At 34.7% G+C, this 16,128-nt stretch overlaps 1 protein-coding gene across 1 annotated transcript in view; it reads left to right on the plus strand.

Moving 5' to 3' along the window:
• The first annotated feature begins 2,036 nt into the window (after positions 1-2,036).
• The window catches only part of LOC139130789 (interferon-induced protein 44-like), a 164,618-nt gene continuing 150,526 nt past the window's right edge, over positions 2,037-16,128 (plus strand). The window contains exon 1 of the mRNA XM_070696580.1: positions 2,037-2,121. Coding sequence (XP_070552681.1) covers positions 2,119-2,121 — 3 coding nt within the window. The 5' untranslated portion in view covers positions 2,037-2,118. The remainder of the gene's footprint in view (positions 2,122-16,128) is intronic.

Consider the following 16,128-nt stretch of genomic DNA (forward strand, 5'->3'; position numbering starts at 1 on the left):
AAATGTTATCAAAATGTTATTTAGAATTGGCATGTAACAAATACTGACACTGAAAATAATTTTTGTGTGAACATGTTCCAAAACAAGGGGCGAAGTAACACCCCTGTTTAACCCCAATAAAAATTCGACAAAGATTTAGCCATATTTTTATTTTTATAAATTTAATTGTACGTACACTTTCATGTATTGTTATCTTTACAATAGGGACCTTCTCAGTTTGTCGCATAAGTTCATGAAACAAAATTTCTTCGTTTACATCAAACTCCCTCCCCCAAACGATAGTTCAAAAGTGCGAAATGCTGATTCCTGCCTGAGAGTTCAATGTAGCACTTTGCTATAGCTACGTATATATATACTGAAGAATATGTTTCCATGACCACATTACATCGTCAAGCAATCGATCAAATTTTTGTTTGACAGCTGTCAGTATGACACAACGAGTTGGAAATAGTTACAGCAAACTTTGTTCGTACGATTGTGCTGTTATTGTTATTGTAATACACAATGTAAATAGAACTTGCAATCAAAAAATAAAAGTGCGGAAGTGAAGTTCATTAATTGAATGAAGGTAAAACCCCTCCCCCCGTAAACGAATATATTTCGCTTGTTTAACTCATGCGACATTCTGAGACCGTCCCTAAAATACTTCTTTTCCTAAGATCACCCCATTCCCTAGATATCACCTAATCACCTGAATTTTAACCCCCCCCTTAAAAAATTCATGAGCTTCAAATTGTTGACTGCGAGGCAGTCGCACACTTTTCTGACATTGAAAAAGCCCTATGTTAATTTGACATTGCTTTTTTCAATTGTTTAATGCCTGCTACTTATAAAAATGATTGCCAACTGTCAGACTACGAGATCTCCTTTCAGAGGAAGACGAGAAGACGACACCTATCATCCGATAAAAAAGCTGTTCTCGAATACGTTAGTGATATGGTTTACGACAAAACAAAGTTATAAAAACAATATTTAATTATGTGACTATCTTATGACTTCGTCGAATTTACGATAAGACATGCAGTGACGAAGGCTCACCAATGGAATGTTTGGAACACTATGAAAGATCGTTCGTCAGCGTTCCTGTAGTGAAATACATCTGATATGACTACCGTAATGAGATACTTTTTCTCATGCAAACGTCATGGCACGCTTTTGCGACAGAATATTGTCAAAGGTGGAAAAATTCAAGATAAACTTTTTTCCGGAAAACGTTCGGAAGTACGCAAGAATACGTATTTGGCCTAATGGCGTTGTACACTTTTCGAGAACTGTGCTGACCATCCATTTGAATTGAATTGACCCATCTTGTTCCCTCATGAGCTTCATGATTGAATGGCGCCCCCATTTGCATTTGCATAAGTCCCAAAAGAGAGCGGCACGATGAACAGTTACCACAACATTGTATTCAGATACATTTTCTCACTATAACAAACTGAAAGAATGTCATTATTATGCCATGCAAATCCATGCGTAGCAGTTTTAACCGTGCAAAGATTCACGCCGGTAATGGTGATCCGTTCGCTAATTACATGTCATTGTAAATCTGTTGTTGTATACTCTATGAAAACCACCATATTGAAACCACCACTTATCAATTCCGCCTTTTTTCGAGCTATCAAAATGAAAGTGGCAAAATTTAGTAGCCAAGGATATCGAAAGATTATGTAACACAAAGACAGAAGGGAACTTTTTTATGAACGAAAACTCTGGAATTCAAAGGTATTTAGACGAAGACATTCAGCAATTTGTGCCTTTGTAAGCTTCACTGTCTTAAGATTCTACGATCTCCTGTTATATTTAGATGGTGTTAGGGTCATTTTTGGATGAAATTCGTTTTCTTTCAATTTATTTAAGAGTATGGTGTTAGGGTCATTTTTGGATGAAATTCGTTTTCCTCTCCTGAGCATATTCAAAAATTCCATAGTTTCCACAAAATCTGACTGTTTCACTTTCGATTTGGTCAGCCTGCTGTAATTGCGCCCTCACATCCAAATCATATATAAAGGCAAGCCCGCCCCCGACGAAGGCATTTGCAAGACAGAGCAACAACATACAACAACTCACACTTTGTGCAGACGGTATACAGGTTGGACACTACGAAATCAAATCAACATCATGGTATGTTTCTCTATTAGAGTTATTTTTATGTCACAGAGTGCAATTTTTGCTTCGTTTAAAGCAATTGATCATATACGCCTATCGAAGTCGTTTTACGGATTTGTCAAACAGCTGAAATTGCCACAAGTAGGTTCACGAATGAGACGTTTCTTGAATTCATTTCCACCTTTGCGTTCACCACCACCTGCGATACCATTTTTCATGTTTTCTTAAGTGCAGGGAAAATAGCGGCTATGTTTTCATACATATGGAAACGATGAATGAGTCAATCGTACGGAGGGTTGAATGGTCTGACGTTTTAAAATCTCCCAGCTCGTACGGCAGCTTTGCTCGATTTCCACCTTCTTTTCACTCAGCTATAACACACATGATCATCCTTAATGTTTAACACATGCGGTACGTGATTGCAACTCAGTTATCTAATGATAATTTATAACAATTTTTTTATGTATATACTAATTCTTTTAGATGCGAAACGGGGAAATGAAAACCAGACGCTGACGTTTGTGTTCTCTGATATGCTAATCGCAGCGTAGGTCTTGATTAATATGTAGAGTGTCAGTTATGCCCCAGTTTGTATTTACTGTGCAGAAATGCAAAAATCCAATCGTTAGCTTGCATACTTGATTTTTTTTCCGGAGAGACAGCTATATCATGTTTGCTGTATCAAAATTTCCATCTATTACCGAAATATGGTACAGTAATTTTCCATACCGCGTAATTGCTCGTGGTTTTAGCACATTAGGAGATTCCATCATATATAATGTTGTAGAAAATTCATTGCTGTAGGGCCTACTTGATAAGTGTATCGTTGTTTACATGTGTATCTGATATTACAGTTTTAAAATGTACATTACATAAAAGCAAACTGTATGTACATGTTGTTCATCAAACATCAGTGTTTTTTTCAGCACAAACTTAAATAGCTATTTAGTCCGTGGGCTAGAGGGGGTCTACGTGCACCCCCCACAGGATAACAAACCTGTATTTTTCAGAACCCTTGGGATCCCTAGAATACGAAATGGAATTTTAACAGGAAAAATATAGGGACGCAATAGCTGTTATGGTCATGTTTTGGAGGGTACCGCAAAATCACGATTTTCAAAGCCAAATGCATTTTCGTCAAATCTGTCTTCTTGTAAGTCATCTGCTGAGCTTATGTTTTAACATAACCTCACTTTTTTGGTATCATTAGAAAGGCAATTTATTCTTCTTTAAGATGACATATTGTAACATGCAATATCTTCTACAGTTTTTGTCAAATATAACCAAAACTTACCCCTTACCCCAAATGTAACATTGCAAATTACAGTAAAACTCAAATTCTACCAATTTTTTAGCTAGGCATAATAAAATATGCATTGCTTTGTCTGAAATCTGTTTTATTTGATACAGGGACATGTCAGAAATATGAAATAGACTTTTAACAGAAAAAATATTGGGAATCTACAGCTGTAACAGTCATATTTTGAAGGGTACCGCAAAATAACAGTGTTGCAGATTTGCATGCATTTTTGTTAAATTTCTCTTCTTATAAGTTATTTACTGAGCTTGTTTTTGAATATCACCTGGCTTGTTAGATATCATTAGAAAGATAATTACTAATCTTTGAAATGACATATTGTAACATGCAATATCTTGTGTAGTTTTCATGATATATAACCAAAACTTACCCCATACCCCAAAGTTTACATTGAAAATTTCAGTCATAGCTAAAACCAAATTCTACCATTGTTCTAGCTTGACACAAAAAATCTGGCCGTATTTGCTATTAAATCTATTTTATTTGGTACAGGGACATGTCAGAAATATGAAATAGACTTTTAACAGAAAAAATATGGGAATCTACTGCTGTAACAGTCATATTTTGAAGGGTACCGCAAATAACAGTCCTGTAGATTTGCGTGCATTTTTGTTAAAACTGTCTTCCTATAAGTTATTTGCTGAGCTTGTTTTTGAATATAACCTGGCTTGTTGGGTATCATTAGAAAGATAATTCACTAATCTTTAGAATGACATATTGTAACATGCAATATCTTGTGTAGTTTTCATGATATATAATCAAAACTTACCCCATACCCCAAAGTTTACATTGAAAATTTCAGTCATAGCTAAAACCAAATTCTACCATTTTTTTAGCTTGACACAAAAAATCTGGCCGTTTTTGCTATTAAATCTGTTTTATTTGGTACAGGGACATGTCAGAAATATGAAATAGACTTTTAACAGAAAAAATATTGGGAATCTACAGCTGTAACAGTCATATTTTGAAGGGTACCGCAAAATAACAGTGTTGCAGATTTGCATGCATTTTTTTAAAACTTTCTTCCCATAAGTTATCTGCTGAGCTTGTTTTTGAATATAACCTGGCTTGTTGGGTATCATTAGAAAGATAATTTACTAATCTTTAAAATGACATATTGTAACATGCAATATCTTGTGTAGTTTTCATGATATATAACCAAAACTTACCCCATACCCCAAAGTTTACATTGAAAATTTCAGTCATAGCTAAAACCAAATTCTATCATTTTTTTAGCTTGACACAAAAAATCTGGCCGTTTTTGCTATTAAATCTATTTTATTTGGTACAAGGACATGTCAGAAATATGATATAGACTTTTAACAGAAAAAATATTGGGAATCTACAGCTGTAACAGGCCTATTCTGTGGAGTACTGCAAAATCACAGCAGTGCAGACTCATATGTGTTTTTGTTAACTTTGTCCCATTGTAGGTCATCTGCTGCGCTTATTTTATTACATAAGCATGTTTATTTGGTATCATTAAAAAGCTAATTTACTACTTTTTAAAATGACATATTGTTATATGCCATATCTGATATAGTTTTCATGGAATATGACGAAAACTTACCCCATACCACAAAGTTTATATAGAAAATTACTTTCGTAGCTATCGTCAAATTCTACCAATTTTCTAGCTAGACATAACAAATAAGGCAATGCTTTATATGAAATCTTTTTATTTGGTACTGGGGAATGTCAGAAATATGAAATAGACTTTTAACAGAAAATATATTGGGACTCTACAGCTGTAACAATCATATTTTGAAGGGTCTCGCAAAATCACAGTATTGCCAACTCGCTTGCTTTTTTGTTAAATCTGTCTTCTTATAAGTCATCTGCTGAGCTTGATTTTTGACATAACCTGGCTTGTTAGATATCAATAGAAAGGTAATTTACTAGTCTTTAAAATGACATATTGTAAAATGCAATGTCTTGTTTAGGTTTCATGAAATAGGACCAAAACTTACCCCATACCCCAAGGTTTACACAGCAAATTACTGCAAATCTGAAACTCTACCATTTTTTACAATTTATTAACTTTATATACCAAAGGCAATGCTTGTATGCAATCTATGAAATCTGTGTTTTTGTTAAAAAAGTATGTCACAAATATGAAATTAACTTTTAACAGGAACATAATATGATTTTGTAGCCTTTTGGATCATATTTGGAAGGGTACCCAGGTATCAGGGCAAATTTGCCGAAACACATACATTTGCAATATAGGGTTCCCCCTCCAAAAATGATCCAAATGGCTACTAAATTGTATCATCTTCCCGTTAAAAGTTAATTTTATACTTGTGACATACTTTTGTAACAAATAAATCAGATTTTAAACAAGAATTGCCTTTTGTATAATGTGCAGCAAAAAATGGTAGAATTTAAGATAAGCCGTAATTTGCGATTTGAACTTTTTGGGTATGGGGTAAAGTTTGACCATATTCCAGGAAAACTATGAATGGCATTGTATATTACAATATGTCATCTTAAAGAAGAATAATTGCCCTACTAATGATACCTCACAAGCCAGGTTATGTCACAAAATAAGTTCAGCAGATGACTTAAAAGAAGAAGAATTTAACAAAAAGGTGCCAGTTTGCAGTACTGCGATTTTGCATTTCCCTTCAAAACATGGCTGTTACAACTATACAGTCCAAATATTTTTTCTGTTAAAAGTCTATTTCACATTTCTGACATGACCCAGTACCATGTACAACAGATTTAATACCGAAACAGAGCTATTTTTATCATGTCTAGCTAAAAATTCACGGAATTTGATCACGTTATCTATGACAGTACTTTCAATATAAACCTTGGGGTATGGGGTACGTTTTGGTCATGTTCCATGAAAAGTATACAAGATATTGCCTGTTACAATATGTCATTGTAAAGACTATTTAATTACCTTTTCAATGATACTAAACAAACCCAGTTATAATAAATAACAAGCTCAGTAGACGACTTATAAGATGACAGATTTAACAAAAACGCATGCGAATCAGGAATACTGAGATTTTGCTGTACCCTTAAAATACAGCTGTTACAGCTATAGAATCCCAATATTTTTTCTGTTAAAAGTTCATTTCATATTTCTGATATGGCCAAGTACAAAATAAAACAGATTTCATACAAAAAATTGTCTAATTTTTTATGTCTGCGTAAAAAATTGCTTGAATTTGACATTAGCTATGACAGTAGTTTTCGATGTAAATTTTGGGGTATGGGGTAAGTTTTGGTCATATTTCATAAAAATCTGTACAAGATATTGCATGTTACAATATGTCATTTTAAAGACTAGTAAATAATCTTACTAATGATACCTAACAACTTAAATTATATTCTATAAGAAGCTCAGCAGATGACTTAAAAGACGATAGTTTAAACAAAAATGCACGCAAGTCAGGAATACTGAGATTTTGCTGTACCCTTCAAAATATGACTGTTACAACTACAGAATTCCAATCTTTTTTCTGTTAAAAGTCTATTTTATATTTTTGACATGACCCATTACCGAATGAAATAGATTTCATACAAATAAATGCCTGATTTTATATGTCTAGGTAAAGAAAATGGTAGAATTTGATTTTAGCTATGACTGCAATTTTCAATGTAAATTTTGGGGTATGGGGTAGGTTTTGGTTATATATCATGAAAACTATAGAAGATATTGCATGTTACAGTATGTCATTCTGAAGATTAGTGAATTATCGTTCTAATGATACCTTACAAGCCAGGTTATATTCAAAAACAGACTCCACAGATGACTTATAAAAAGACAAATTTAACAAAAATGCATGCAAATCTGCAACACTAATATTTTGCAGTACCCTTCAAAATATGACTGTTACAGCTATAGATTCCCAATATTTTTTCTTTTTGTAGTCTATTTCATATTTCTGACATGTGCCTGTACCAAATAAAATAGATTTAATAGCAAAAACGGCCAGATTTTTTGTGTCAAGCTAAAAAATGGTAGACTTTGGTTTTAGCTATGACTGAAATTTTCAATGTAAACTTTGGGGTATGGGGTAAGTTTTGGTTATATATCATGAAAACTACACAAAATATTGCATGTTACAATACGTCATTTCAAAGATTAGTAAATTATCTTTCTAATGATACCTAACAAGCCAGGTTATATTCAAAAACAAGCTCAGCAAATAACTTATAGGAAGACAGTTTTAACAAAAATGCATGCAAATCTGCAACACTGTTATTTTGCGGTACCCTTCAAAATATGACTGTTACAGCTGTAGATTCCCAATATTTTTTCTGTTAAAAGTCTATTTCATATTTCTGACATGTCCCTGTATCAATACATAACCTGGCTTGTTAGATATCAATAGAAAGGTAATTTACTAGTCTTTAAAATGACATATTGTAAAATGCAATGTCTTGTTTAGGTTTCATGAAATAGGACCAAAACTTACCCCATACCCCAAGGTTTACACAGCAAATTACTGCAAATCTGAAACTCTACCATTTTTTACAATTTATTAACTTTATATACCAAAGGCAATGCTTGTATGCAATCTATGAAATCTGTGTTTTTGTTAAAAAAGTATGTCACAAATATGAAATTAACTTTTAACAGGAACATAATATGATTTTGTAGCCTTTTGGATCATATTTGGAAGGGTACCCAGGTATCAGGGCAAATTTGCCGAAACACATACATTTGCAATATATGGGTTCCCCCTCCAAAAATGATCCAAATGGCTACTAAATTGTATCATCTTCCCGTTAAAAGTTAATTTTATACTTGTGACATACTTTTGTAACAAATAAATCAGATTTTAAACAAGAATTGCCTTTTGTATAATGTGCAGCAAAAAATGGTAGAATTTAAGATAAGCCGTAATTTGCGATTTGAACTTTTTGGGTATGGGGTAAAGTTTGACCATATTCCAGGAAAACTATGAATGACATTGTATATTACAATATGTCATCTTAAAGAAGAATAAATTGCCCTACTAATGATACCTCACAAGCCAGGTTATGTCACAAAATAAGTTCAGCAGATGACTTAAAAGAAGAAGAATTTAACAAAAAAGGTGCCAGTTTGCAGTACTGCGATTTTGCATTTCCCTTCAAAATATGGCTGTTACAACTATACAGTCCAAATATTTTTTCTGTTAAAAGTCTATTTCACATTTCTGACATGACCCAGTACCATGTACAACAGATTTAATACCGAACAGAGCTATTTTTATCATGTCTAGCTAAAAATTCACGGAATTTGATCACGTTATCTATGACAGTACTTTCAATATAAACCTTGGGGTATGGGGTACGTTTTGGTCATGTTCCATGAAAAGTATACAAGATATTGCCTGTTACAATATGTCATTGTAAAGACTATTTAATTACCTTTTCACTGATACTAAACAAACCCAGTTATAATAAATAACAACTCAGTAGACGACTTATAAGATGACAGATTTAACAAAAACGCATGCGAATCAGGAATACTGAGATTTTGCTGTACCCTTAAAAATACAGCTGTTACAGCTATAGAATCCCAATATTTTTTCTGTTAAAAGTTCATTTCATATTTCTGATATGGCCAAGTACAAAATAAAACAGATTTCATACAAAAATTGTCTAATTTTTTATGTCTGCGTAAAAAATTGCTTGAATTTGACATTAGCTATGACAGTAGTTTTCGATGTAAATTTTGGGGTATGGGGTAAGTTTTGGTCATATTTCATAAAAATCTGTACAAGATATTGCATGTTACAATATGTCATTTTAAAGACTAGTAAATAATCTTACTAATGATACCTAACAACTTACATTATATTCTATAAGAAGCTCAGCAGATGACTTAAAAGACGATAGATTAAACAAAAATGCACGCAAGTCAGGAATACTGAGATTTTGCTGTACCTTCAAAATCTGTCTGTTACAACTACAGATTCCAATCTTTTCTCTGTTAAAAGTCTATTTTATATTTTTGACATGACCCATTACCGAATGAAATAGATTTCATACAAATAAATGCCTGATTTTATATGTCTAGGTAAAGAAAATGGTAGAATTTGATTTTAGCTATGACTGCAATTTTCAATGAAAATTTGGGGTATGGGGTAAGTTTTGGTCATATTTCATGAAAACTATAGAAGATATTGCATGTTACAATATGTCATTCTAAAGATTAGTAAATTATCGTTCTAATGATACCTAACAAACCAGGTTATATTCAAAAACAGACTCAACAGATGACTTATAAAAAGACAAATTTAACAAAAATGCATGCAAATCTGCAACACTAATATTTTGCAGTACCCTTAAAATATGACTGTTACAGCTATAGATTCCCAATATTTTTTCTTTTTGTAGTCTATTTCATATTTCTGACATGTCCCTGTACCAAATAAAACAGATTTCATAGCAAAAACGGCCAGATTTTTTGTGTCAAGCTAAAAAAATGGTAGAATTTGGTTTTAGCTATGACTGAAATTTTCAATGTAAACTTTGGGGTATGGGGTAAGTTTTGGTTATATATCATGAAAACTACACAAAATATTGCATGTTACAATACGTCATTTCAAAGATTAGTAAATTATCTTTCTAATGATACCTAACAAGCCAGGTTATATTCAAAAACAAGCTCAGCAAATAACTTATAAGAAGACAGTTTTAACAAAAATGCACGCAAATCTGCAACACTGTTATTTACGGTACCCTTCAAAATATGACTGTTACAGCTGTAGATTCCCAATATTTTTTCTGTTAAAAGTCTATTTCATATTTCTGACATGTCCCTGTATCAATAAAAGAGATTCAGACAAAGCACTGCATATTTTATTATGCCTAGCTAAAAAATTGGTAGAATTTGAGTTTTACTGTAATTTGCAATGTTAAATTTTGGGGTAAGGGTAAGTTTTTGTTATATTTGATAAAAACTGTAGAAGATATTGCATAGTGAAATATGTCACATTAAAGAAGAATAAATTCCCTTTCTAATGATACCAAACAAGTGAGGTTATGTTAAAAAGTGAGCTCAGCACATGACTTACAAGATGACAGATTTGACGAAAATGTATTTGGCTTGGAAAATCGTGATTTTTCGGTACCCTTCAAAACTGACCATAACAGCCATTGCGTCCCTATATTTTTCCCTTAAAATTCCATTTCGTATTCTAGGGATCCCAAGGGTTCTGAAAATACAGGTTTGTTATCCTGTGGGGGGGGGGGTGCACGTAGACCCCCTCTAGCCCACGGACTAATTGCTGTTGACATTATTGCGCACATATTCACATGTTAGGAGTTTTGGAGTCATATTTTTCTGCTCGAGAACTCTTCGGCAGCGATGACCCAAGTGACTGCTGCTGCTAATTAAAGAGTCCTGCTGAGTGATAGCTTTACTGAATTTATAACATTTGTCTAGATTATCTTTTTGGAAATCATGAAATAGATGACAGTCAATCAAGTTAAGATTACTCCACCATACATTGGTTTCACAAAAATAAAGTCATTGTTCCAAAACTAAAAGTCCACAAGATTGTCAGGTGGCAGGCCCTTCACCAGCACTGCATTAGCTATGCTAGTCTTCACTTTGGCCCCTGGAATTGCACAAGTGAAAATGAAATCAATCATGAGATCAATACTGAGTTACAGTTGCACTGAACAAAGTAGTCTCTGAATTAGTATCTCAGTTTCCTAGTAAAATAGAAAAGATGTCTATATAGTAAAATGGCGAGGTATATTTATTCATGGTACGAACGATGACTATAGCTATACAGAAAAAAATATTTAAGTGTAAAAGCACAGTAAACACGATTACTAAAGCCAGTGCTTCAATCTAGTCTTTGTGTACTCATGAATCATACGTAGCATTGCCGGAAAGGCTAATAATGTTGTCAGCGCAGACTCAAGACCAAAGTAGTCACAATATAGGCTAATTCTGAATGACTTTCTTTCAATTGGCTCACCGGCACCTTCTTATGGTTTATTTCCTGCTCAGGATCCACACAGGGTCCTTATACCCTGGCTGGTGGTGATCATTCCATTTCATGTACCGCCTTCTGAACTCAGAATGTATTTGAATTTATGTTAATCAAATTTTCTGAGGGATGGCATGACCATTGTTGTATTAGCTCACAGTGCTGTTAGGGGGTGAATATAGCAATACTGTCCTTCTTGGTAGTAAATGAATCTGAGAACTGGCAGATATATCCAATTTCACCCTCGTTTGAGTTTAGTAAACTGCTTTTAGTTTCCTAAATGACAAATACACCTGTGTCGACCTACTTCATGGCATTCTTTCATTACTACCTTTTTATCTATGTTTGCTGGGAATACAAAATAGAATGAGGATTAAACATTTCATCTGTGATATCAGAGTGTGCTGTACTAGGCAGTGTCTCTTGGATTTTCCTCAAAAATCTGCGATTACGGCTACATCTTCTGCCATTCTCAGTTGTCACTCCATAGATTGGATGGTAACATATTTGTTGTCTTCCGCTTTCTTCCAATCTTTCTGATTTTTTACTACATCTACAGGCTGTAGAGGTTGTAGATCTTGAGCTCTTCTATTGTAGTAATGGGCTTGTGTCACTCTACTCTTCATAATCCGTTTTGTTGCCTTCTTTAATGCAAGCTATATAGCTGGTGTGAGAAGCTTGTTTTTAGTTGGCAGCAAAGTTTTTGTTCTTCTGCTCATACGTTTCTGATCAGGGCCGGTGTCCATACATTAGGTTGGAGTATTTCTGAAATCAAGCATTGCTAGGAAATGATCTGATTTGGCTTTTGTAGACATCCTTGGGATGATGCATTGTGCCCAAAGTCCAAACATCTTGGATTCCTCTGCTGTTGTTTGTGGTACATTGTCTGATATACATATGTCTGGTATTCCATTTCATACAAAGAGCGTCTTGTGTTTCCTCACAATGGTTTTAGCTGTGGTATCAGGTACATATTCGATCTCCAAGTAGTTGAAGAAACAGTCCACTGTAATTATGTAGTCTTTACTATCGTATAAGAGTAAATCAATAACAGCTTTGGACCATGCTTGCACTTGAACTTCATAGAGTATTAAAGTTTCCTTCTGTTGATGCATTACCACCGCATGGCATACATCACATTTCCCTATGTAGTCTTTAACTGCAGCATTCATACCGGGCAAATAAAATATTATCTAGCGCTTCTTAAACATCCTTCTATGCCTATGTACAAGGAATAAATGCGATGAAGCATGTCGCATCTCAGACTCTTACGAATGGCTGTGCTTTCGACTTGAAAGATAATTCAATTCCGGACGCTCAGCTCACCATGAACATGAATATATGGTACTGCTTGACAGGGAGAATCAGTCTTGCTTTCAGGGAACCAATTCTGTATCACAAATATCAGGGTCTATACCTTCTTGTAATTCTGCATATATCCCTGTACATCTCGATATCTCGGATCTGACATTGGTAAACTCTGTGCTATGTTACCCATCTCTTGTTCTGCTTGTAACCTACGTGTTGACTAATTCTAAAATAGGCACGGGTCAGGGTATCTGCAAGTTGCATCTGCTTCTCTGAGGGGTATATCAGGTTGATATCGTACTGTTGTATCCTCAGCAACATTCTTTGCTGTTCAGGGGTTCCTGAGGATTATGTCTAAGGTTTATAATCAGTATGCCAGTAACTGGTAAATAATAATAATAATATAACTTTATTTCAGGATGAAAAGCAAAACACTAAATTGTGTATGTTATGCCATACATCAAAAACAGAAAGAACATAAAATCCAAAAAAACAGAGAAAATGATTAAAAGTACAGAAGATTTCTATACGTTAAAATATGCTTTGAATGCAAAAGAGCATCAGAATTAAGTAGCGCTAAAATGAGCACATTTTCGATATTATTTAAACGTTCATGAAAATTATACATTGCTTTACGTCTCAAGGCCTCAAAAGTAGGAATTGTATGTGAAACAAACATAACACTCGCGCTGCAGTCGCGAGCATACCCCATCAAAATTCTGAAGGAATTGTTATACGCCACTCTAAGATTGTTTAGACTCTTTTTTGTGTGAGAAGTCCACAGCTGAGAACAATACACGTTAGTGCAAAAACTTCTAAAGAGTGAAATCTTCACATGAGCAGAACATTTGCACGAATATAGAAACATCTAGTTTGCTGCCTGATAGCACAATCATCAAGTGAATTATTTGTCATGATATAACCTAAGTACGTATGTTCATTGACGATATTTAAACAGGTGGTTCCAAGCTTAATAGGTGGTAGGCTTTCAACTCTAATCGAACTTTTTCTAGGCAAAAAATACATACATTTTGATTTCTCTGGGTGATAAATTATGTCATGTTCAATACCACATCTATCACAAATTAAGACAAGCTCGCGTAGACCTTTAATTGAGGGACAAAGAAGCACTAGGTCATCAGCATACATAAGATGGTTGATAATTTGACCACCAATATTACATCCCTTCCCACAGGATTTCAGACGGGCACTTAAATCATCCATATATAAATTAAAGAGTTGCGGGGAAAGAATGCTGCCTTGGCGTACACCATTACTTACAGTAAAAAATAAAGATCTTGTATTTCCCCATTGAACATAGAAATGTTGAGTGCGGTACCACATCATCAAAAGACGAACAATGTACTTAGGGACACCCTTGTCAATCAGTTTCTTAAACAACGTCCAGTGATTGACGCGATCAAATGCCTTCCTGGCATCAAGAAAACATGAATAAACAGGACTATTAAACGAGAGATAATAATTGGTCACTTCCTTCATGAGATAAATACACATATCGGTGGAGTGTCCACGTTTAAACCCAAATTGATAGTCATGTGAACTCAGATAATCTGTACAACGATTTACGATAATGATTTCAAGGATTTTTGAAGAGACGGTAGAAATGGCAATAGGCCTGTAATTATCCTTACTACTCATATTACCTGTTTTGTCCTTGATAAGTGGCACCAAGACAGTTTGCATGAAACTTTGTGGCAGAAACGCATGATACAGAAACGATGAAAGAATAAGAGCTAGCATAACATGTAGCCTATCACTGGCATATTTATAGTGCTCGCTAGCCAGGTCATCAGGACCCACGGATTTTCTGCAACATTAACAGAGTGGTCATTTTCCAGATTATTATGTGAAGAAAGCCATGATATTACTTCATCCTCATTTGTGTTACTTTTTACAGAATTTAGTTAGGGGGCGTAATGGTTTCAGTAATTTCAATCTGTCCAGAGCAACCTCCAACACACAACAACAGAGTAGAAGGAGTACTATTAATTGAGCGAACAGTCTTCCAGAAATTTTTGGTGTTCTTGCATGGAAGTGAATTTTCAAGCCCATCGCCCCGGGTTTTATTTTCATTTGATAGAGCACAATTAATCTCTTCATCAAATATATTGCTACAATCTTGATGATGTTGATTATCACAGTCGGGATTTCTACACAGCAAAGCCTCAACCGGAATATTTATATAACTAAGATTGTAATCAGTAATGTTCTTAAACCTCTTAATATCATTTTCATTAATCTTATCCCACATAACATGATTCTTTATAGATGGAGTTTCAGTATTGCTACCAGCGTTTACCAAACGTGGAAGTACATCAATATTGTTAGAATATCCATTCTTTGTAATCTCATTCCAACAGCTGTGAAAACTCATTGTAGTAGATGGTACCGATAAATGTGTATAGCGCCCTCATGAGGTGCATTCTTGTAAATAAATTACCAGGATATTGGCATGTCCTCCGATTTTAGTGTGAAGACAAGTCTGGTGTGCTTTGTCTCAATCCGACATTTTATTCCTCCATCATGAGTGATCCCACCAACCCAACAGGTTATGGGCCCAGTACAGCTGTTTATGGGCGTTATGGAAGATTATTTTTCGATGGAGATGAGCGAAAATTTGAGCAATGGAAGGTAAAGTTTCTAGGATATTTGAAACTGCAGAAACTCAAGGACATTGTCATGACACCAGACTTAACGGAGGTAGATGCATCTAAAAATGAAGAAGTTTATGCTGAATTAATTCAATTCTTGGATGATAAAAGTCTGTCTTTAGTCATGAGAGATGCTGAGAATGACGGTCGTAAAGCGTTCAAGATATTGAAAGAACATTATGCTGGGGCAGGCAAGCCTAGAGTTATTTCATTATATACAGAACTCACATCCTTGGTCATGCAACCAAATGAAACTGCCACAGATTATGTCATTCGAGCCGAGACTACTGCAGCAGCACTCAGAGATGCGGGTGAAACTGTTACAGACAGCTTGTTGATTGCTATGGTATTGAAAGGGTTGCCCGACAGCTACAAGCCATTTGTTGTAGTTGTTACCCAAAGTGAAAAGACTCAGACATTTTCAGGATTCAAGATAGCTTTGAGAAGTTTTGAGGACACTGAACGGGCTAGATCTTCCACCCTACCTGATGATTCAATCATGAAAGCCGCTAACAAGTCTGCATGTCAAATGTCGTCTAAAACTACAAAAGATATCACATGTTTTAGATGTGGTCAGCAGGGCCATGGGGCTAGGAAGTGTGAGAAGAAGCCGAGTAAGTGGTGCAGTTTTTGCCGAAACTCTTCCCACACGGACAAGACGTGTCGTAAAAAGGGAAAAGACAGGAACAGTAGAAGCAAAGACTCAGTTAAACAAGTAACAGGGTCAAGTGATGAACATTCTTTTGCATTTCATGCTATATGTACACTGGAG

The sequence above is a fragment of the Ptychodera flava genome, chromosome 4 (genome assembly GCF_041260155.1).
Source record: "Ptychodera flava strain L36383 chromosome 4, AS_Pfla_20210202, whole genome shotgun sequence".
Classification (NCBI taxonomy): domain Eukaryota; kingdom Metazoa; phylum Hemichordata; class Enteropneusta; family Ptychoderidae; genus Ptychodera; species Ptychodera flava.